The sequence below is a fragment of the Carlito syrichta genome, unplaced genomic scaffold (genome assembly GCF_000164805.1).
Source record: "Carlito syrichta isolate Samal-C Ts95f unplaced genomic scaffold, Tarsius_syrichta-2.0.1 Scaffold312093, whole genome shotgun sequence".
Classification (NCBI taxonomy): domain Eukaryota; kingdom Metazoa; phylum Chordata; class Mammalia; order Primates; family Tarsiidae; genus Carlito; species Carlito syrichta.
The window spans coordinates 8,948-33,284 of NW_007256189.1; the positions used below are offsets into that span (position 1 = coordinate 8,948).

Here is a 24,337-nt window from a genome sequence, read left to right on the forward strand (position 1 = left end):
GTTTCTTTGCTAATGTGAGCCGTTGACAGGATTTCCCATTGTCCCCCTTTGGTGGATAAGCCCAGGTGGCTGCTCATCTCTGCCCTCTCCAGAGCTGGTCCCACAGTATCAGCAGCCCTGTCCCCCACTGCTGTGTCATCACTCCTTTTCAAGTGCCGAGCCCACACCCAGCGGCCCCCACATTGCAGCCCAGAAAGCTTCCTTTCTGGGGCAACAGGCCGAGTCATTTGGAAACCTCTCTCTGATGAGCTCCGTGATAAGTTGCTGATACGGCAGGGGGGGCGCCTCACCATGTCCTCAATCGACGGTGAATGCGGTGAGGAGTTGTGTTAGCCCATCACCTCCGCCTTGGGCCTGGTTCACTTTCACTGCTGAGGATGGCGTGGCTGCCTTTAACAATGCCATTTCATGAGACTGCTTCAGTGTTTCCTGCCACTACTTTCAAGGTCGCTCTGTCCTGGACACCCCACTCTGGGCTACTCAAGGCCAAGTCTCTAACCTCCCTGTCGCTGACACAGTTCCTCACACTAGCCTCAATGAGAGGCTCGGAGGACCAAAGACAGGGAAGATGAAAGCTTTACATTTTGAACATCTCCTTTAGAATAGGCAAACTTAGACCAGGCAGGCTAAGGTGGGCACGGTGGCTCAAGCCTAATCCCAGCACTTTGAGAGGCTGAGGAGAGAGGATTGCCTGAGCTCAGGGTTCAAGACCAGCCTCAGCAACATGGTGAGACCTCGTCTCTACAATAAATTAAAAAAATTAGCCAGGCATGGTGGTACATGCCTGTGGTTCCAGCTACTTGGAAGGTTGAGGCAGAAGGATCACTTGAGCCCAGTATGTTGAGGCTGTGGTGGCCGTGAGCATGTCATTGCACTCCAGCCTGGGTGACAGAGTGAGACTCCAACTCAAAAAGCCCCAAAGAATAGGCAGGCAAGCTGCCTCACTCAGCACCTCTTCACCACTTCCTCCTTGGAGAACAAGCCCTGAGTCCTGAGGCACAACTAGCTGGGATTCCTTCCCAACTGGACAGACTTAGGCGACTCATGAGACCTGCTGAGCCTGAGTTTTCTCATACATAAAACAGGCTAAGAACTCCTGATGGGGGTTCTCTTCACAGGCTGTGCTGAGGCCCCCATGAGACAAAGAATGTGAGAGGGCCTTGTAAACTGTAAATTAATCTGGGAGTATTGCAGTTGTGCTTATTAGTTTACAGCGATTCCGTTCACATGGTTATTTGCTCTCTAAGCGCTCTGTTCTTTTCCTTTATAGCACATATCGATTTTTATAACTATATTATAAGTTATTATTAGTATTAAGCACACAGTTTATGTGTGGAATGCCTACCTTCTTGCCAGGTTATAAGTCACAGCAGAACAGAAGCCACATTTAGTTTTGTTTCTCATTACTCTCCCAGCACCTAGTTCAGTGTCTGGAATCACCTGGAGGTTTAAGGAATAATTAACAGATAACGTTATCTGAAGACACACCACCCATCCTCACAAGAGATCTTTATTAGGCCAGTCTGTCTTGTTCCCTGCTGAAGTCAGGCACGTAGTGGGCAACTAGTAAACGTTTTCTGGAAGTGAAAACACCTTAAATACCAGCTTTATCATGAAGCTGAAGACCCTATGTGCTGAAGACTGCCGTGTTTCTCACCTCCCCCTGCCACCCAAATGCCCAGACAGGCTCTCTGGGCCTCTCAGTAACATATTCCTCACCTTCTCCCACATCTTCCTCTACTCCAGTCCAGACTAATCATTCACGGTCCTCCCCCCAGGATGTGCTTATACTACCTGCAGATTTCTGCAGAGGCTGGGGCCTTCCCTTTCCCCTTCTCTCAAAGTCCTGCCTGAAGTTGCTTCTTTTCCAACTTCCTAAAAATCATGTGTGTATGTGTGTGTTGTGTGTGTGTGCATTCACATGCACGCTAGCACTTTATACCTATGGAGAACTTCTATCTGGAAACAAGTCTTTCACATACACAGTATTATTGAAGACAAATGAGAAAGATTGGCCATGCAGGCATTTTACAAATGTACAGATTAGAAAACTAAGGCTCAGAGAAGTATATTTGTAATATTCAACCTGTGAATTGTGACTTATGTGTGGATCTATAAAAGCAATTTGGTTTATTGACCTCCATTAAAAAAGGAAAGAAAGAAAGCCGGGTGTGGTGGCTGATGCTTATAATCCCAGCACTTTGGGAGGCCGACGCAGAAGGATGGCTTAATGCCAGGAGTTTGAAACTGCCTTGACAACATAGTGAGACCCCCATCTTCACATGCACACTAGCACTTTATACCTATACACAAAAAGCTAGGTGCAGTGGCTCGCGCTAAAAGCTACAGAGGCTGAGGCAGGAGGATCACTTGAGCCGAGGGATCCCACTTGAGCCCAGGGGTTCGAGGCTGCAGTGAGATATGATTGTACCCCTGTACTCCAGCCTGGGCAACAGAGCAAGACCATCTCAAAAAAAGGAAAGAAAGATAAACCAGCCGGGCTCGGTGGCTCAGCCTGTAATCCCGCACTTCGGGAGGCTGAGGTGAGTGGATTGCCTGAGCCCACGAGTTCAAGACCTGTCTGGGCAACTTGGCAAGATCTCATCTCTACAATAAATCAAAAATTAGCCAGGCGTGGTAGTGCATGCCTGTAGTTCCAGCTGTTTGGAAGGCTGAGGCGGAAGGATCGCCGGAGTCCAGCAGATCGAGTCTGCGGTGGCCGGGAGTGTGCCACTGCACTCCACTCTGGGTGACAGAATGAGACTCCGACTCAAAAAAAAAAGAAAGATAAAGCAAGAAAACGAGAGAGTGAAGGAAAGGAGGGAGGGAGAATAAACATAAGAGTACATTACACAAACTAAGTCTTGTTTTTGAAACTTGTCATCTGTGTGTTTATGTGTATCTGTTCACACATGCATGTATGCCAACTAACTAATAGCATAAAATATATTTCTTACTATGGATCACGGTCAGTGTGACAGGATTTCATAATATGCTAAAGGTTAACTAGCAGAACCAAACACCACCAATCAGAATGGAGCTGAGATGGACCAGAGAAGTACCAGCAGTGGGAGCCATCAGAGTCCGGGAGGCGTGACATAAATCTCAGCTGAGCCAAAGTGGGCCTCAAAAAAGCAGAGTGCTCTGGGGAAAACCAGCTGTGAGCTGTTTCTGTTGTGTTAGGTACTGTGTTGTTCTGGTGAGGCCCTAGCTATGGCACCCTTTGGGACAGAGAACCCTACTGGAGTGGCTGGGAGCTCCGTTTAAGATGCTAGCTGTGTCAGGGCAAGTTCACCAATTAGTACAGCTGTATGTGCCAGTTCCGTGTCACCTAGGGCAGTCGTCCTCAAAGTATAGTTCTCAGGCCAGCAACATCAGAGTCATTTAAACACTTATTAGAAATGCATATTCTCAGGTCCCACCCCGACCTATTGAATTAGATACTCTGGGAGTGGGGCTCTGCATCCGGGTTTAACAAGCCCTCCAGGTGACTCTGAGGTATAACATTTGAGAACCACCATCCTAAGGATGTCTGTTTGACATTCTGTGTTTGGTGTGTTTTAGAATATGTAGGCAGGATCTGTTCTAAAAATGATCATGGCTGGTCATGGTGACTCATACCTATAATCCCAGCACTTTGGGAAGCTAAAGTGGGAGGATCACTTGAGGCCAAGAGTTTGAGTCCACCCTATGCAACACAGTGAGTCACTCTCTCTACAAAAAAATTAAAAATGAAAATTAGCCAGTGTAGTCCCAGCTACTCAGAGGCTGAGTCAGAGGATTCCTTGAGTCCAGGAGGTCAAAGCTGCAGTGAGCCAAGATCACACCACTGCACTCTAGCCTGGACAACAGAGGAGATTCTGTTTCTTAAAAATAAAAATAAAAAATAATCCAGGCACAGTGGCTCACACCTGTAATCCCAACATTTTGGGAGGCTGAGGCAAGAGGATTGCCTGAGTCTAGGGGTTTGAGACCAGTCTGGACAACTTGGTGAGACCTCACCTCTACTATAAATCAAAAAATTAACTGGGCATGGTGCATGTACTCCATGAAGCTACTTGGAAGTATGAGACGGAATAAATGCCTGAGCCCAGCAGGTCAAGGCTACAGTGGCTGTGATCGTGCCACAGCACTCCAGCCTGGGTGATAGCGTGAGACTCCGACTCAAAAATAAAACAAAATAAATAAATAAAAACAAAAATAAATGTAGTCCTATGGAAAATGGAAGTACTGGGCTTCTAGACCAGGCATGGTGGCTATTGCCTGTAATCCCAGCACTTTAAGAGGCTGAGGTAGGAGGATAGTTGAGCCAAGGAGTTTGAGACCAGCCTGTCTACACACACACACACACGCACACACACACACACACACACACACACACACACACACACACACACACACACACACACACACACAAACCCAGAAAACTTAGCTAGGCTTGATGGTGTGTGCCTGTAGTCCCAGCTACTTCGGAGGCTGGGGCCGGAGGTTCACTTGAGCCCAGGAGTTTGAGGCTGGGGTGAGCTGGGATTGTGCCACTGCACTCCAGCCTGGTCAACAAAGTGATACCTTGTCTCAAAAGAATTAAATAAAAGAGAAGCACTGGGCCTCCAGTACAGGCCTTTGCTATACAATGCAGCTGTCTTTCCATCACCCACTCAGCCTCACAGTTTACCCAGCGCATTCACCCACAGCACGTATGTGTGAAGGAATGCTGTGGATTTCCTTCCTCCTCCGTGCGCCTTCCACACTGCTGGACTCCACCCGCACTGCTTTCATCAACCCAGGACAGTTTGGTACACCACTTTGAAAATGTTCTCCGTGTGCCTGTTATATGAGTGTGCAAACTTGCATACATGCATCTGTTCTGCCTTCTCTGTTAAACAAAGTGCTCCCGGGGCAGAATCTCTCCTCAGGTTGGTGCTTGGCTTGGTGCTCAGTCTACAAACACCTGATCCAAGCACCTAACTCACTCTCTAACCCTGGCCACAGAGCCCACCCCTAGGCTGAGGTTCTCAGACGCATGCTCATGGCCCCTGTAACCTTGTGGTAACCTTGATGCAGCTACCCAGCACCTGCAGCCATTTCCTCCCTGCAGGGCTCTCTACCTGTTACCTAAGAGAGGAGCTATGCGTGGGTGTCGGCTGCCGGCAGTGACAACCTTTACCACCCCACTTCCTGTGTTGACTTGTATTGGGCTCTTGAGTCCCTGTTGCCCGTCTGAGCTGTGAACAGTCATGCTACTTCCCATTACTGTCTGAAGCGCAGTTTCCACATCTGCGATAGGGTGATAAACTATCCAACACTTAAAGACTGTTCAAGGAAAGTCTTTAGTGCAAGGAAATGATGTGTGTGAAGAACTTAGCACAGTTGTGACTCACAGTAAGTACCTGATAAAAAGCCCATGTAGGGTTTAGTTTTCCCCTTAGACAGCCAGGTGAATGCCTGTCCTTTGCAAAACAGAGTCTCTGAGAGAAAGTTGTGTGATCTTATGGAGAGCACCCTGGATTTCGTCTCCATAACGCTGACTTCAGACCCTGACTCTGCCATGAGCAAAAATAAAATGGACCCGGTTTCCGTATTCCCCCAAAATAGGGCCGGGGTGATGCTAGTCCCTCCTGCATAAGGTGTTTCAAGGATTACACATAATTCAATGTAAAGATTGAATGAAATATGAAGATTAGTAAAGTAAGTGTAAACAACACAGGGCTATATAGCCTGGTAACATGCAAGTGTTCTTGTGATTCTCCTTGAATGCTGAAAGGGATGCCTCACTCTTCCTAAGGCTGATGAGGTAGGAACCTGGGAAGCTCTGTCCTCCACTGATTCTGTTGGGCAAGAATCAGAGAAAGAAGAGAACAAGGTCTCTGTTCAGGTCAGAGAAGGAGCGCGTCCCCGGTTATAGAAAAAATGGCAGGGAACCGAACCCATTTTGCGGCGGCCTCCAAAGACTTTGAAACAGTTTTTCTGTAGAATGTGGAAAATGAACTCCAAGACAAGCAGTTGTTTCTAATATCTGGAACAAACAGAACTGCCAAGTATAACCAATCAAAATTCACGGAGCTTATGCTAAGCTGCCCACACCTACACCAGACACAAGGCCCATCTTAGCAGGTCCACCAATGGTCAATTTTTTTTTTTTTCTTTTTTTGAGTTGGAGTCTCACTCTGTCGCCCAGACTGGAATGCAGTGGCCGCTCCCAGCCACCGCAGCCTCGACCTGCTGGGCTCCGGCGATCCTTCCACCTCAGCCTTCCAAGTAGCTGGAACTACAGGCATGCACTACCATGCCCGGCTCATTTTGATTTATTGTAGAGATGAGGTCTCGCCAAGTTGCCCAGGCGGGTCTCAAACCTGCGGGCTCAGGCAATCCACTCACCTCAGCCTCCCAAGGCGTAGGATTACAGGCTGAGCCACCAAGCCCGGCCACCAATGGTCATTTTGATGAGAAGCCTAGATTCAACCTCGTTAGGCTGCCTGTGGTGGTGGTGGGGGGGTGGGGGGAGTTGGAACATAGATAGAATGTAAACTAGTTGTGAACAAATTTGGGGAAAAAATATTGGACTGCCTTATCTGATTCCCATCTGATTGTCACCCAGTGGTGGAACTTCTGCCACCTCATCTTTAAAGTCGAAGGATCTATCCTGGGGAGCTAGCCTGGTGTTATGGGTTTGAAGGTCATAAGAGCATTGTGCCTAATGGAGGCAGTTGTTAGCGCCTTCTTTTTTTTGAGTCGGAGTCTCACTCTGCTGCCCAGGCTGGAGTGGAGTGGCATGGTCACAGCCACTATAGCCTTGACCTGCAGGGCTCAGGCAATCCTTCCACTTCAGCCTTCCAAGTAGCTGGAACCACAGGCATGTGCCACTACCCCTGGCTAACTTTTGATTTGTTATAGAGACGAGGTCTAGCCATGTTGCCCAGGCTGTTCCCGAACCTGTGGGCTCAGGCAATCCTCTTGCCTCGGCCTCCCAAAGTGCTAGGATTGCAGGCATGAGCTACTGCACCGAGCTGTTAGAACCTTCTAAGGCACAACTAGAAATTACGGTTATGAGGTATTTACCATTTAGGGCAAGCTGAGTTGACTATCAAAGGTCAATGGCTGAAACAAGTGGAGCCTGGGAACTTGCAGTATATCCCAGCATCTGGAGAGAAGGAAGGGACATCTGAATGGGCCCAGAGTGCAAGAAGCACCAGGAAGTCAAGGGACTAGAGAAGAGATAGGGTGATAGTCAGGTGTGTCTACTCTTCACAGCCGGTTCAGCCACAGAGAAGCAGGTAGCCTACCTTGCTGCTGCCCCAGCCATCATAACGGAAACTACTGCCCAGAGCTTACTGCTGCTGCACCTGAGAAGTAGTTCTGAGTCTCTCCCCAAAACCTTCTTCTGGACCTGCAACACATCCCAGGCAATGGATAACCGGGGCAGAATGAGAGAGGAGAAGGTCACAAGAGCAACTCCTGCCTTGTCCAGTGCACACTTCAATCTCCTCCTGCCTCCTTCCTTGACCCATCTCCTCCTCCTCCTTCTCTCCTTCCTCTTCCTCCTCCTCCTCCTCCTCATCGTCATCATCACTGTAACCACACCTACCACACACAGAGCACCCACAATGTACCAGGCACTGGGTAATTCTTTCCATACATTTGTTTTCATGCAGACCTCATCACCTCCCACACCTTTCACCACATACCCTCCCCCCAGGCACATCACACCTTCATTCTCTCCAAGCCTTCAATGTCCAGGTCATGCCCTACTGCTTCCATGAAGCCTCCCCGACCTTTCGGCTAGTAGGTCTCTAATGGCATGAAGCAGGGCTCTGTTTTTGCCTTTGGCCTGTCAATATTTTCTACTAGGACTTAGATAAACCCAAGGATGACTTATCTCCATTGTCATCACATCACCAGATGATAGAATCAGGATCGCAAAAGTTTCCCTTTAGAGACTGAAATGATGGCCAGGTACCATCAAAATGAAATCCATTAGGCATGGTGTCATGGGTAGTGGGAGCCACTCCCTTTGAAAGACCAGTTGAATTGCATTATAGAAGTATGGAGTCTTGAACAAGGAAACTCATATCTTCCTATATTTTGTTCTAGTCAGATTTAATACAGGGACCATTAGCCAGAAATTGCCCAGAGGTCAAAGAACAGAATGACGAAGGATCCAGAAACTAAGTTTCTGAGGAATAGTTGAAGATACTGAAGATGTGTGTTTTGGAAAAGAGAAGGCCCTTAGGGATGTGCTGTCTTCAGAGGGTGATTATTGGAAGAGGAGCTGGACAGTTTGAACAGAAGGCACAGCCAGGACCTCTGAGGAGGAGTCACAGGAAGACATATTTTGACTCAGCATCCACATTGAAACGTGATCTCAAACAGGGTCTTGAAAGAAGCAAGTGCCTCACCTCCAGAGATGTTTGTCCAGTACTAGATAAGGTGCAGTAACAAGAATCTTGCATTTGCTGAGGGCAGAGATGGGGTGAGGATAGGTAGGTTTGTCTTCCAAAGTCTTTTTCAATTCCTCCATATGCTATACTCCTTCCCGATCAATGTCCCCAGCTAGAGTTGCAAAAGCTACTGGATCGGAAGGGCAGGAATGTTGGAGGTGGAGTGGTCGGAAGGAGAGGAGTGTTCAGCAAGCTTAGGACACAAGAATATTGGGGCAGCCTCCTCCCAGAAGATTTCAGGGCTGCAAGTGCTAGAGAACTCCAATGCCTTGCCCCAGGAGTCTTCTTCCTTGATAGCATTTTCTAAAGGTAGTGAATGCAGAAGAGAAGGGAAAAGACCCAAATAGCACAAATAGAAGCTGAAAACTCCTCAAGCGATTGAAGCCCGAGCAAGGTGCATCTGTTGGGGGTACAGTGGGGCCCTAAGCAAGTTGTGTAGGAGGGAAAGGGGAAGCTGTCTATGGAGGAAAGGGTAAAAGAGGGTACTGGGAAGGATGGGATCCCAGTGAAGGGTGACTTGGTTGGAAGGGGAGCATAGTAACAAGGGTGAGGGTGGGGCCACAAAACCACTCACCTTGTGTGGGTGCCTCTGTGAATGCAGTCCTTGTTTTTACATTACAGTGGCCCAAGAGAGGAAATGCCCACTTCTGAAAGAAAAATCACAAAGATGAGACTTGGAAGGGAAATGGCTTAACATCTACAGAGGGGCTTCTTACAGGAAAAGTACCTCAGACAGGGCAGAGCTGAGGGAAAGAAAAGGGGTTACTGCAGCCTGGTATAGTGGAGAGACCAATAATGTGGAGTTAGAAATGCTGAGTTCAAGTCCCAGCTCTGTCACTGGTTAGCTGTGGGATCCGGGGTAAGTTCTCCCTCTCTGGGGCTCTTGGGCCTCCTGCACAAAAACTGGGGACTGAGCTAGGTGATCTCTGAAGCCCCCTCTAGCCAGGTAGTCTATGAAGTTAATAATTCATTGTTATGCTTTCCTGTGTTGATTTCATTTTTGCCTTCCAGTAATGTTTTACTGTTGTTCCCTTTGAAAAATTTTATCTCCAGGCCAGGCGCAGTGGCTCAAGCTTGTAATCCCAGCACTTTGGGAGGCCGAGGCAAGAGGAATGCCTGAGCTCAGGGGTTCGAGACCGGCCTGGGCAACTTGGTGAGACCTTGTCACTACAATAAATAAAAAAAAAATAAGCTGGGTGTGGTAGTGCGCACCTGTTGTTCCAGCTACTTGGAAGACTGAGGCAGAAGGATCGCCTGAACCCAGCAGGTTGAGGCTGCGGCGGCCGTGAGCATGTCACTGCACTCCAGCCTGGGCAACAGAGTGAGACTTCAGCCCCCAAAAAAAAAAGAAAAAGAAAAATTCTATCCCTGTGAACTTGAGCTGGAAAGGGAAGGTATTTTGCCCCTGCTTGGGCAGAAGGATGATGGCAAGCAGTTTAACCAAGTGCCCTGGTTTGCCCAAGCCTAAGGAGTTTCCCAAGACAAGGGACTTCCAGTCCTGAGCTAACTGGGATGGCTGGTCACCCTAGTGGTGGGAAGATGAAGGTCTGGCAGTAGCTTGGAGGAGAGGTCTCCAGGAGAACACTTCTGTTCCCTTTCTGTCTGGAGTTTCCCTCATTATCCTCCTGATTTGAGCGGTAGTTTCATTACGAGGTATGAGCCCCTCATTATGGGCAGGAGAAGTGAGGGCAGCCTTTAAACTAGTCATAAGCCCCAGTTGAGACAACTATTGCCGGGAAAGAAGCTGAAATGCTCGACTAGCACTGATGCTGTAGGGATTTTCCCTAAAACAGAAAAGACCAGTGGAAAAAAAAAAATGATGAGCTGTGAGACCGACTGCGGGCCCTACACAGCCCCAGGAGACAGTGCACAGCTCATTTGCTTACATTTGCAGCTGACGGCTGCCACCTCTCTAGAGGCGCCTGGCAGAGAGCCTCTCAACATCAGATTGTGACCAGTCTGGAGACCTGCAGCCACAGCCATGAACTACCCACTCACCCTGGAAATGGAATACATGAACTTGGAGGACCTGGTGAGTAGACACAAGTAGCTCTCCGTTGCCCAGGACCCACTTGGAGTTCTTAGTATCTTGTGCCAGGGTCTTAGGGTGAGGGGACATCTTGGGAGTCCTCTCCCACTACGGATCTATAGAATCTAGGCAGGCCTATCCGCTCCTGTCTCTCTTTTTTTTTTTTGAGTTGGAGTCTCACTTTATCGCCCAGGCTGGAATGTAGTGGCACGCTCACGGCCACCGCAGCCTCGACCTGCTGGGCTCAGGTGATCCTTCTGCCTCAACCTTCCAAGTAGCTGGAACTCCTATTGTTGAGCCACCACAGCCAGCTAATTTTTAAAAATTTATTCTAGAGATGAGGTCTCGCCAACTTCCCCAGTCTGGTCTCGAATCCATGGGATTATGCAAGCCTTTCACCTTGGCCTCCCAAAATGCTGGGATTACAGGTGTGAACCACCACACCCTGTCTTTAAAAGCCAGCTCCTGTCTTTTAAAATGTTATTTTCCATTTTGTAGAGGAAGCAGAGCTGAATGTTTACTTAATAGACATCCTTTAGAGGGAATTGGAAGACACAGGTTCAGGCCCTGCATCCTCCCCTGAATTGTTGTGTGACCAAGAACACAATACTTTGACTCTCTATTCTTTAATAGGGATCCTCTTATTATCTCTTAGGGTTAGAATAAAGGACTAGACAGGAAAATACTTTGGAGGTTCTCTTAGTGTTGGGAGACTGACATTGCTAATCAAGCAATTGACATACAGTTTTCATCTCTTGCTATATGATTATGCCATCAGGCCACTATACTCTCTGTTGGATGGAGAAGTTGAGGACCTGATCTTTGCCCTCCAATAGCCGAGAAGGAAAAAAATTTCTCACTGGACGCTATTAGACAATGATTATGTGCTAAGCTGAGGAAGTATGAGACCAGATGGTAGCAAGGAAGAGGATCACAGTGGGCCGGAGTCAGGGAGCAGGGTGAGAAAATTGTGTTAATCTGAAAAAGTCTTAGAGCATGTTGTGGTCTCTATCAAAAGATTGGAATCTCTAGAGATAAGGTATTCTTGGAAGGGTTTCTTGGCTCTGCTAAGAAAATGGTCCCCAGCACCATTCCCCCACCACTCAAGTCTCTCTAGTGAAGCATAGTAGTGCAGTTGACTTGGTTGTCACTGGACTCTCAAAAGATGTGTAGGGAACAGCTCAGCCAGAGGACCCCAGGACTCCTGCATGCTGACAGCAGAGGTTGATTGTAAGGATTCCTCAGAACTTCTTCACAGCCTTTTCTCCCTCTGGGGAAAGGACTTCTCTGAGCAGTATTCTGGGCTAGATGAAGAAGGATCCAAATCCTGGCTCCTACCAGCTCTCCTGATTCTAAACTCACCCTGAGATGTTGGCCAGCTCCCCGAGCTGGTGTCTATTTTGTAACTCCACCAAGCACGTTCCCAGCTTGCTTGGAGAAACCTGTCTCCTGCTTGCCTAGATCCCAAAGATTGGAAGTATAAGTAGGACATAGTTGAGAAGGTGAGTGGAAGGGCTAGTTACCTGAAGTCTGGCCTCTGGGATCCAAACCCCAGTAAAAATCAGAGCCAGACCATCCATCTGAACAGAACCTGTGGCATAATTTGTGGGACCCGATGCAAAATGAAAATGAAGCCCCTTGCTGAAGAATTTCAAGAAAGCAAGCACTAAACCAAGCAGGGGTTCCTGTAGGCTCAGGCCCCTGTGACTGCACTGGTCACATGCTCATGAAGTCTCCCTGAGTCTAATCACAGAGTCCGGGCAATACCCTAAATCAGACTAAACACCACTACCCTGTCGCTGTACATAGTGGCTCATACCTGTAATACCAGCATTTTGGGAGGCCGAGATGGGAAGATCACTTGAGACCAGGAGTTTGCCACTAACCTGGACAACATAGCAAGACTGCATCTCTTTAAAAAAAAAAAAAGTCCACAGCCCTGACAAGGCAATGTGCTCCCACCCTGGCCCCTAGACTTGGCTACTGGCCTCATCTGATTAGGTTACCGGGTGTCTTCCTCTGCCCGAAGCTTCACTCTGACCACGAGCCCTGACCCAGTTGGACATCTTAGCAACAAACTGGAGACCTGGTTGGTCCTAGCTTCTGAGAAACCTCGAGAATTTCCCCTAACGGCACATCTCACCTCACTGCATGACCTACTAGAAACAGTTAAGGGGATAGTAGGGTATGTCCCATGTTACGAAGAAAACCTTCATCCCCAGGGAGAGAGAATTGGTGACCTGATACATATCACACTGCAGATGAATGGTCCTTGGCCAGGCATTCGAACGTGTCGGACCCACTGGGCTCTAGAGCTCTTTTTTAGCCAGCAACTGGTACCTCATCCTGTCTTCGCTGGCCGTCTACATAGTCTCTGTCCAGGGCCATTGTCCTCCTCAGAAACACAGACTTTCTACCCTCACCCACTCACTGCAGGGTCATAGGCAGTTTGGCAGACTGTCCCACAGTTTCACAGTACAAAAGCCCAGGGATGGCGAGGCAGGCAGAAGAGTCTTGAGTGTAGTAACTTCTCAATGAATATTGATTTGTGATGCCGTAAAGGTCTTACCTCACCATTTCTCTCTGAAGTCAGCCTAGCTTCTTCTATTCCTTTACCTTCCTACTCCCCTCTTTGTCCTTGTCTAAGCCAAGTATTTGTTCACTTTCCTAGAACTCTGGGTTCTACACTCCAGCATTGGGTTAAGAACTAGGGGATCTTGACCACAGGCCAAGGATTGATCATCCTGTATTTCCTTCCTCCTCTTGTACGCTAAGATCAACTCTTAACTGCTTCAAATGTCAGTTTCCTTAAGGTGAGTTGCTAGTTCTCATGAATGGAGAATCCAAACAGAAAAAAATCTAGATGGCTAAGGGCCAGGAACATGAAACCTGGTCCCTGGGGTGGGCTTGCCAGGGAGACCCATCCTGCTGGGAAGGCAGATCTAGGCAGATCTGGAGAAGTCCCTGCCTATGGGAACTTTGACCCAAGAGCCTCCTCCTGACAGAACTGAGGCCTGGGCAGAGGCACCTACAGAAACCGGTCACAAACTATACCTCGAGCCCCAGCCTGACACTGGTCAGGAAGAGAAGCTGCTGTGACGCAGCGTACACGGGTCCAAGCCCCAGGGGCTGGCTTTCCCTGACCCTGCCCCACAGGTGATCACCACAGAGCATGACTTCAGTGTGACCAGAGCATCACAGTCTGCAAAGCCTGTCCACAGGTACCATCTCATTTCACTGAGGGGGCGTGAGGAAGAGGAACCAAAACTGGCTCAGTCTGTTTCTGGGCTTTACCTTGGGGGAGGGGAAGAGATCCCCTCCCCCAACCAGGTCAAAAGTCCCAGAGGAACCCCAGTGGAGGAAGCCTCCACTGTGCAGTGGTTGGAGGCTTCAGAGATGAGAAAGACACCTGAGGCCGGCCTGGGGAGGGGTTAGTGTTGGGGTGAATCTGGGTTCAGGCACGCAGACTACAGTCTTCATTGGGAACTCTTGCTTTCCTTAGGGACACAGACTGTGACTGAACCCATTCCTCTGGCAAAATAGCATAGAAAGTGGCCATGTATTTGGAACTGAGAATCAGGACAAAACAATAGGCATTCTTTCAGAAATGACGGGACAAAATATGTTAAATCAGTACTAAAATCCAGGAGTAGTTTCAAGAGGCTGCTGCACACACCTAGGAGGCATGTCTACCTTGGCCTTGGACCATGTGATTCTGTCTCCAAACTGTAAATAGATGTTGGCGTGCCAGGTGGGGGCCCCTTTAAACCCAAAGACTCGGTGCAGAAGTATGGGATAGCTTCAAGACTCCCCTCAACAGCCTGGGCAACATAGTGAGATCTTGTCTCTACAAAAAAAAAAATCTCGCCAGGCTTGGTGGCTCAGCCTGTAATCCCAGCACTTTGGGAGGCTGAGGCGAGAGGATTGCCTGAGCCCACGGGTTCGAGACCCACCCGGGCAACTTGGTGAGACCTCATCTCTATAATAAATCAAAAACTAGCCGGGCGTGGTAGCGTGCGCCTGTAGTTCCAGCTACTTGGAAGACTGAGGCGGAAGGATCGTGGGAGCCCAGCAGGTCGAGGCTGCGGTGGTTGGGAGCGTGCCACTGCACTCCAGTCTGGGCAACAGAGTGAGACTCCGACTCAAAAACAAAAAAAAATCTCTACAGAAAATAAAAAAATTAGCCAGGTATTGTGGTGCATACCTGTAGTCCCAGTTACTCAGGAGGCTGAGGCGGAAGGATCGACTGATCTTAGGTGGTCGAGGTTGCAGTGAGCCGTGAAGGTGCCACTGCACTCCAGCTTGGGTGATGGAGTGAGATCTGACTCAAGAAAAAAAAGTCCCCCCCCCAAAATCACATCCTTATGGCCAAAACCCTTGTATGGAGATGCAAGAGGAGTCTAGCAGGTTTGTCCCTGAAGGATGAGGGCAGGAAAAGAAGGATGTGACGACAGGCAGGCCAGAGTCTCAGATGGCTTTCAGGAAGTGTAGGCCTTCTGAAGGAAGAGTCGGTAAGAGGCATAGACCTACATGTGCGAATGCCTGGTCAAGGACCACTCACTTGAAGTGTGACATGAAGCAAGTCGCTAAGGTCTCCCTCCCTTGGGATAAAGGTTTTCTTCATGACATGGGGCATGCCCTGCTGTCCCCCTACCCCTTGCCACCACCTGTCATCCCATAGCCCGGTCTCATTCCTCCAGACACCGCGTTCCTCAAGCCACTGAAGGCTGGAGTGAGCAATGCCCTGGCAGCCCCTGCTCACAGCTCCTGACTCTTGGCTGGCTGGGAATATCCACACAGGGACATAAAAGGAGACGGAGCGTGTGTGCTCCCCATGGCCAGAGCAATGACCGGCATCTGTGTACAGACACCGCCCCCCCACCCCCCACCTCCCCGCCCCTCATAGCCAGCATGACTCAGGCCTTGGAGTCCTGGGGTTCAGCCTGCATGAGCAAGGCACTCAGCAGGCAGCCCTGCCCCCTCCTCAGGGTTGAGAAGCAAGGTCAGGCTGGGGCATTCACTGGCAGCAAGACAGACTAGAAAAGCAAAGGCTTCGGTGCCGAGCCAGACAAAGATCATGCTGAGAACCAGCTCAGCCCCTGGCAGGGCGTGACAGAGAATCAGAGCACCTGGGAGCAGGAAGCAAGGGGTATTCGAAGGCAGGGCTCAGCCTCCTTCTCACAAACTTGGGCTCAAACACGCCTCTCCTTCCCAAGGGCCCCATCCCAACTGTTGGACAGTTCTTTTGGAAAGTTATCCCGCCTTTGACTGAAACACCTCCCTCTCACTTCCGCCCATTCCTCCTGGCATGGCCCCCTCCCCTGGAAGCTCACACTATGAATTCATTCCTGCCCTCCTGGCCATGGAGGCTCTTTCCAATCCTTGAAATCAGCTCTCTCCCGGGCACAGTAGCTCAGCCTGTAATCACAGCACTTTGGGAGGTCGAGGCGAGAGGATTGCCCGAGCCGGGGGTTCGAGACCAGCCTGGGCAACTTGGTGAGACCTCGTCTCTACAATAAATCACAAAAAACTAGCCAGGTGTGGTGGTGTGCATCTGTAGTTTCAACTACTTGGAAGGCTGAGGCGGAAGGATCGCCTGAGCCCAGCAGGTCAAGGTTGCAGTGAGCGTGCCACTGCACTCCAGCCTGGGCGACAAAGAGTGAGATTCTAACTCAAAAAAAAAAAAAAAGAAATCAGCTCTCATGGACCCAGATCTTTTCTGTCCTTGGCGCTGCACCTCTAGTCCCTGAAAACTTCCTCCCAGGGCAGGGTTTTCCAAACCCCTCAACAAAGTGTCCACACCAACCTTGTCCAGACCAACCAAACCGAACTGGTGTCCAGCTGCCCACCTACAGATTTCTGTTCACCTAGAGAAAGGTAACAGTAGCCCTTCTGGTGGCCAGGTCACCCAGTGACTCATCTTAAGCCTGTAATCAACAAACTCCCGAGTCTTTTTCTCATGAACTGTTGTTACCAGGTCTTCCCTAACTTGTCCCTAGATAGTTAATGTTTTAAACCTGAGTCCTGGTTTCTGGTTTCTGTGTTTTTCCCCATGCAATTCCAGCTGGTTAGGTTGGGCCCATGGTTCCATCTTGTGGAGAACTCTGAGTTGTGTGAAAGGGTCCCCCAACTATGTCCTCATCCAACGTAGGGCTGAGAGTGCTCAAAAGGAGAAGACCCAGGATAGATCCCTGAAGAATGCCCTAGATACCCCCTCAAGCATCTGCTGACATGGACTGCCAGTCAGCAAATGCAAGCTGAGTGTCACACTGGCAAGCATGGGGCAGCGGGGCAGCCTCATTATTTGAAGAAGGCAGACGGAGGCCTTAATTATCCAGGGAGGAACCCGCGTCCTACAGTGGAGGGGAAGAGGAAAGCAACATTTGCAGATCACCCAGGGGCCGAGGACTTTGCAACTCTTCACCCCACTCCATATCCCCCATGTCCCTCACCTAGGACACTGTTTTAGCCCATACTCCTACCCCAGTGCTTACAGCAATTTTCTAACCAGATTCTTAGCTTACTCAGCTCATTCTGGTCATTGTGTCTTCTTGCCTTCTTTGAGGCATGAGGCCCTGGCCTAGGTGTAGGCTGTTGTCTCCTTGGTACCTGCCTGTGCCGCAAGTTGGTGTGGTCCCATCTGGGCACACATCTTTGTCTATATAGCAGGCATGTTATTGCTTTCAGTGTGTGTGTGTATGTGTGAGGGCCTTGGGTTTCTGCAGATTTTGATGTCAAAGAATGAGTAAGCCCTGGTCCAAATGGCCCTCACGGTGCTCCCCGGGTCTTGGAAGGCTTCCCTAAGCACCACACTCCCTGCAGTATTCAGGATTCCTGATTCCTCAATTTCCCACCAGGCCAGAGTCAGCCTTGCTTAATTACCTCTCTCCATAGTTTGGGGGAGGGTGAAAGAGCCAGAACCTCTGTGTATGGGAAGTGGCTTTAACATGTGCCACTCCTGAGCCCTCAAAGCTTCTGTTTGACACCTCCCGCTGAGGTGTATTACCAGCTCCCAGCACCCTTCAAACCAGTTTCCTCCCAACCTCCTTTCTCTGCCTGAGCACTTTGCCAAACAAAGACCTCTTGGCAGGGAGGAGATCCCTCCCAACCCTCTCTAAACCTGGGAGATTGGGGCCCTGGGGAAATGTCCCGCTGCTTTGACTTCACTTTTTTTTTTGAGTTGGAGTCTCACTCTGTCACCCAGACTGGAGTGCAGTGGCCGCTCCCGGCCACCGCAGCCTCGACGTGCTGGGCTCCGGCGATCATTCCACCTCAGCCTTCCGAGTAGCCGGAATTACAGGCGCGCGCTACCACGCCCGGCTAATTTTTTGATTTATTGTAGAGATGGGCGTCTCGCCGGCCCAGGCGGGTCTCAAACCCGCGGGCTCGGGCAATCCACTCACCTCAGCCTCCCAAAGGCGTGGGATTACAGGCTGAGCCACCGAACCCGGCTGCTTTGACTTTAAATGAGCAATAAACTGGTCAGCCTGAATGCGCTGGAGGGCAAGAATTTGAGTGGGCCTCATAAAGGAGTTGGAGACCGGTTGGGTGTGGTTCTGGACCAGACAGCATGGCTGGACCTAAGCCCTCCACTGAGCAGTGGGGCAGCCAGGATCCCATCACAGTCAAGGTAGCTGAAGTCCAGCCCTGCTGACCACCTGGGGCCCTGCATGTCTCCTCCCTCTGCCTGAACTGCTTTGCTCTGCGTGAAGACTGCTCAGCTCACTGTGCTTCCCCTTGAGCTCCTGCTGAATTCCAGTATGAGTCAAATGATTGTGCTCAGTGATGACATTATACATAGCTCCCCATAGGGAGAGAGAACCCAAGAGAGGCCCCAGGCTGTTGAGGGGATTGGGAGGAGGCAGGAATTGCCTGAGGATATGAAAGATGAGTCCTCACTGAGGCACTTGTCTAAAGTTCCAAAATACCATGGGCCCCAGCCTTCTCTGGGAGAGTGCTTTCAGAGCAGGCCAGCACACATCCACTGCATGTCTGTCATGTTTAAGACACATAGCCCTGCCGGGCTCGGTGGCTCAGCCTGTAATCCCACGGCTTTGGGAGGCTGAGGTGAGTGAATTGCCTGAGCCCGCGGGTTCGAGACCCGCCTGGGCAGCGAGACCTCATCTCTACAGTAAATCAAAAAATCAGCCGGGCGTGGTGGTGCGTGCCTGTAATTCCGGCTACTTGGAAGGCTGAGGCAGAAGGATCGCCGGAGCCCAGCAGGTCGAGGCTGCGGTGGCCGGGAGCGGCCACTGTACTCCAGTCTGGGCAACCAAGTGAGACTCCAACTCAAAAAAATAAAAAATAAAAAGACACAGCCTTGGGAGGGAGACACAGAAGGCCTGCCTCCAGGACCTTGCCAGCTAATGAGGAAATGGACATCCCAACCCTGGGTGCTGTAATAAATACACACGTATTATAAGGAGAAGAGAGCCTAGGCCTAGTGGCTCATGGCTGAAATCTCAGAGTTTTTGGAGGCCCAAAATGAAAGGATTGCTTGAGGCCAAAAGTTCGAGACCAGCCTGGGCAAACACAGTGAGATCCCATCTCTACAAAGAATAAAAAAAAGATCAGCTAGGAGAGATGGCATGTTTCCTAACTACTCAGGAGGTTGATGCAGGAGGATCACCTGAACCTAGGAATTTGAGGCTGTAGTAAGCTATGATCATGCCACTGCACTCCAGCATGGATGACAGAGTGAGGCTCTGTCTCTAAAAAAAAGAGGAAAAGAGAATGTCATTCCAAGAAACTAGGAAGGATGTAGAAAAGTGGGATTGAGCTAGGCCTTGAAGGAAGGGTGGAGATGAGATAGGCAGACTTGAGAAGACTTGCAGGCCAGAAGGAAGTGTTTGAGCAAAGGTTTGGAGACAGGAATGTGTCAGGATGTTGGGGACAAGTTGGGGGGTGGCCTAAAGCAATGATATAGAAAATAAAATTTGAAAGATCAGAGAAAGACACATTTGGAAGAAATTTATTTATTTATTTTTGAGTTAGAGACTTACTCTGTCACCCAGACTGGAGTCCAGTGGCTGCTCCCGGGCACCACAGCCTCGACCTGCTGGACTCTGGCGATCCTTCCGCCTCAGCCTTCCAAGTAGCTGGAACTACAGGTGCGCGTTACCACGCCCAGCTAATTTTTTTTATTTATTGTAGAAATGAGGTCTCGCCAAGTTGCCCAGGCGGTTCTCGAACCCACAGGCTCAGGCAATCCACTCACCTCGGCCTCCCAAAGCATTGGGATTACAGGCTGGCATGGAAGAAATTTAAAGACCCTCCCTAACAAGGATTTTAGACCTCATCCTATAGGTCCATAGTTTACAAATGAGAGTGGAACCATTTTCTTTTTTCTTCTCTTCTCTTCTCTTTTCTTTTCTTCTCTCTCTTTTTCTTTCTTTCTTTCTGTCAGAATCTGACTCTGTTGCCCAGGTTGGAATGTAGTGGTATGCTCACAGCTACCTCAACCTCAATTTGCTGGGCTCAGGCAATTCTTCTGCCTCAGCCTTCCAAGTAGCAGAAACCACAGATGTGCACCTCCACACCCAGCTAATATTTTATTTATTGTAGAGACGAGGTCTTGCCAAGTTGCCCAGGCTGGTCTTGAATCCCTGAGCTCAAGCAATCCTCTCACCTCTGCCTCTCAAAGTGCTGGGATCACAGGCATGAGCCACCACACCCAGCTAGAACCATTTTCTTAAACAAAAACTTATGTGTGAACTACCACACACATTTAAATTAGAGCTCTAGCCGGGCGCAGTGGTGCATACCTGTAATCCCAACACTTTGGAAGGGTGAAGGAGAGAGGATTACCTGAGCTCAGGGGTTCAAGACCAGCCTGAGCAACATGGTGAGACTTTGTCTCTTCAATAAATCAAAAAAACCAGCTGGGCATGGTGACACATGCCTGTGGTTCCAATTACTTGTAAGGATCATCTGAGCCCAGCAGGTTGAGGTTGCGGTGGCTGTAAGCATGCCACTGCACTCCAGCCTGGGCAACAGAGTGAGACTCCAACTCAAAAAATAAAAATAAATAAATAAATCAGAGCTCCAACCACTCCCCAAATCCCGTCCCCAGGGAACCCTCTGATACATACACAGTCATGTGTATTTTTAAAGAAAGTCCATTGAGCCAGACACAGTGATGGATGCCTGTAGTTCCAGGTACTCAGGAGACTGAGGCAGGAGGTTGGCTTGAACCCAGGAGAGGAAGGCTGCAATGTGCTGTGATCATACCTGTGAATTGACACTCCAGCCTGGACAACATAGTGAAACCCCATCCCTGGAAAAAAAAAAAAGGAAGAAAGCCCATGGAATCATGCTGTATGGGATGTCCTGCAGTGAGTCCTGAAATATATCAATATGTGAATGTACTGGGTATGGCTTATTCCAATCTTCTATTGATGAACATTATTGCAGACATGACTTTTTCTTATAATTGGCTTTGCTATTAGATATGAAGTTAAAAAAAAAGATAAAGACAAAAAATAAAGAAAACCGCTGCTTCTAGGTGATGGGAACAATTAAGGACTTTCAGCAGGACGTTGATTTGATGGGATTGGTGTTTTAGAAAACTCACCCTGTCCTCTACACAGAGGGTTAACAGGAGTGGAGAAGTTGGCAGGAAGGGGATTCATGGAGAGACAGTAGTCCTGAGTGTTAGAGTGAAGAAGGATTAGCCTGCAACAATAGCAGAGAGATTGGCAGTTAGGGGTTGGCAGATGGCTCTGCCACCACACTAGTGTATCCCCTACACCCCCTTCTCACAGACTCGCTTGCCCTATGCGGCTCCTGAGTGGTATGGAGGCCCCGTGGTAGCCAGTGCAAACACGCTCTCTTTGGGGGGACCCTTGCTCTCCTAAAAGGGGGGGACAGCGTGCGACCACCCAGAGTCTGGGGGACAAAGTGCCCCATCCCATGCTCTGCCTCCCTGGGTCTCATCATTTATAGAATCGTCTTTTTTTTTTTGAGTTGGAGACTCACTCTGTCGCCCAGACTGGAGTGCAGTGGCTGCTCCCGGCCACCTCAGCCTCGACCTGCTGGGCTCCGGCGAACCTTCTGCCTCAGCCTTCCAAGTAGCTGGAATTACAGGCACGCGCTACCACGCCCGGCTGATTTTTTGATTTATTGTAGAGATGAGGTCTCGCTGTCCAGGCGGGTCTCGAACCCGCGGGCACAAGCAATCCCCTCATCTCAGCCTCCCAAAGCCGTGGGATTACAGGCTGAGCCACCTAGCCCATCTTTTTGAACCCGCATAAGTTGGCTATAATTGGTTTTGAATTGCCGTGGGGAGGGGGTTGAACAGGGGAGGGGTGGGAAGAAAGGGCTGGGAAGTGAGGAGGAGCAGGTGCAGGGGCAGCTGCGAGTGAAAGGTGTGAAAACAGGCACGTGTCTTCCTTTGCGGTTAGCTGGGTAAACAACCTGAGTGCTGGGGTGATGGGAGGGGGTGATGAGAACCGGAGGAGGAAGATAGGGAGGAGGGAACTTCCGGAGACATAGTGGGCACACCCCCTGCGTGTGGAACAGGCTCCCTCCCGCCCCTGTGCCCGGTCTCCCTGTGTCTCCTTTCCTTCCTCCTGCCTCTGAGCTCCCCATGCTGTAGGGAGTTGATGGCGGGAAGTAGCAGGGAGCTTGCCTCTGCTGCCTTTAGAGGGAAGCCCGGGCAGTGTTGCTTAGTAGGAAGTGTTGACTCCGGAGGGATATAAATGTCGGTTCCAACAAACCTGAGTTTTAGCAAGACACAGCTGTAAAATAGGAGCAATATTACATACCTCGAGCTTGTTGTGTGGATTGAATCAGATGGGAGGCTATTACTAGTATTTTGATGATAATGAGGACTGGCAGGAACAGGCGGGCAAAGCAAGAGGAGGCCAGCAGGCCTCATCAGCGCCCAGCCGCCCCAGGGCTCCAACGGGCTTCTGGGTTTCAGGGCCTGCTGTTCAGAATAGGAAGAGATGGCTCCTTGTTCCTGCCAGGTCCAGTCCCCAAACTGAAGTCCTGTGAGTCCAGACCCCGAGCCTGCAGGCTTCTATACCCAAGGCCACAGAAACACAAAATGACTTACGGGGCATAGCCCTTCTATGTTTGTGAACCCTATGTGTCTTTCTGCATTTTCGTCACTACTGTCTGAGGAATTAGTCTCTTTTACGTATGAAAAACTGAAGCTGGAAAAGATTAGGTGATTTGTTCAAAACTGAAAGCTGACAACTTGAAAACTGGAATTTGGGCCAGGCGTGGTGGCTCGCGCCTGTAATCCCAGCACTTTGGGAGGCCAAGACAGGAGGATTTTTTGAGCCCAGGAGTTCAAGAACAGCCTGGGCAACATAGTGAGACCTCATCTCTAGAAAAACAAAAAATTAAAACAATTAGCTGGGCATGGTGACACTCATCCGTCGTCCCAGCTACTCAGGAGGCTGAGGTGGAAGGATTGCCTGAGCCCAGGAGGTAGAGGCTATAGTGAGCCATGATCATGCTATTGCACTCCAGCCTGGGCGACAGAGTGAGACCCCCAACTCAAAAAAAAAAAAGGAAAATTGGGATTTGGTCAGTAGACCATATGTAGGAAAATTCTCCAAGGGAGTTGGGCTCCTCTCTGAGAGGACACACAGGTCCTCGCTTCCTCACCCTCCTGTCTCCTTGCCCTTGCAGTACAAGGAAATGGACAGCTACAATGACAGCACAGACGCCTCTGTGGTGGAAAATCACCTCTGCCTGACAGCGGAAGGGCCCCTGCTGACCTCCTTCAAGGCCGTGTTCGTGCCTGTGGCCTACAGCCTCATATTCCTCCTGGGTGTGACGGGCAACATCCTGGTGCTGGTGATCCTGGAGCGTCACCGGCAGACGCGCAGCTCCACCGAGACCTTCCTGTTCCACCTGGCGGTGGCCGACCTCTTACTCGTCTTCATCCTGCCCTTTGCTGTGGCCGAGGGCTCTGTGGGCTGGGTCCTGGGGACCCTCCTCTGCAAAACTGTCATTGCTCTGCACAAGGTCAACTTCTACTGCAGCAGCCTGCTCCTGGCCTGCATCGCTGTGGACCGCTACCTGGCCATCGTCCACGCCGTCCACGCCTACCGCCACCGCCGCCTTCTTTCCATTCACATCACCTGCGCAACCATCTGGCTGGCGGGCCTCCTCTTCGCCTTGCCGGAGATTCTCTTCGCCAAGGTCAGCCAACCCCATTACAACAACTCCCTGCCACGCTGCACCTTCTCCCAAGAGAACCAAGCTGAGACCAACGCCTGGTTCACCTCCCGCTTCCTCTACCACGTGGGGGGATTCCTGCTGCCGATGCTAGTGATGGGCTGGTGCTACGTGGGGGTGGTACACAGGTTGCGCCAGGCCCAGCGGCGCCCTCAGCGCCAGAAGGCAGTCAGGGTGGCCATCCTGGTGACGAGCGTCTTCTTTCTCTGCTGGTCACCCTACCACATCGTCATCTTCCTGGACACCCTGGCGAGGCTGAAGGCCGTGGACAACAGTTGCGAGCTGAATGGTTCTCTCCCCGTGGCCATCACCATGTGTGAGTTCCTGGGCCTGGCCCACTGCTGCCTCAACCCCATGCTCTACACTTTTGCCGGCGTGAAGTTCCGCAGTGACCTGTCTCGGCTTCTTACCAAGTTGGGCTGTTCTGGCCCTGCCTCGCTGTGCCAGCTTTTCCCTAGTTGGCGCAAGAGCAGTCTCTCTGAGTCAGAGAATGCCACCTCCCTCACCACCTTCTAGTGCACCCTTTCGTTTCTGCTCTCTTTGGGGCACACAGTGATGCTGGGAGCCCTTCCAACAGGAGCTGGGGTCCTAAGAGCTCACCTTGGCCAGCGTCCTTGGATTAACCAACTTTTCTTTCTAGGACATCCCCAGCAGCTCTTCTGCCAGCCCTGGGGCT

At 50.2% G+C, this 24,337-nt stretch overlaps 1 protein-coding gene across 1 annotated transcript; it reads left to right on the forward strand.

Annotated features, from left to right (window-relative positions):
* Window positions 1-10,244: 10,244 nt before the first annotated feature.
* CXCR5 (C-X-C motif chemokine receptor 5) lies at window positions 10,245-24,177 on the forward strand. Its single transcript, XM_008069533.1, has 2 exons — window positions 10,245-10,470; window positions 23,110-24,177. Exons 1-2 carry the CDS (start codon window positions 10,420-10,422, stop codon window positions 24,175-24,177), a joined length of 1,119 nt encoding a protein of 372 aa, XP_008067724.1. The 5' UTR covers window positions 10,245-10,419.
* The last annotated feature ends 160 nt before the right edge of the window (window positions 24,178-24,337 follow it).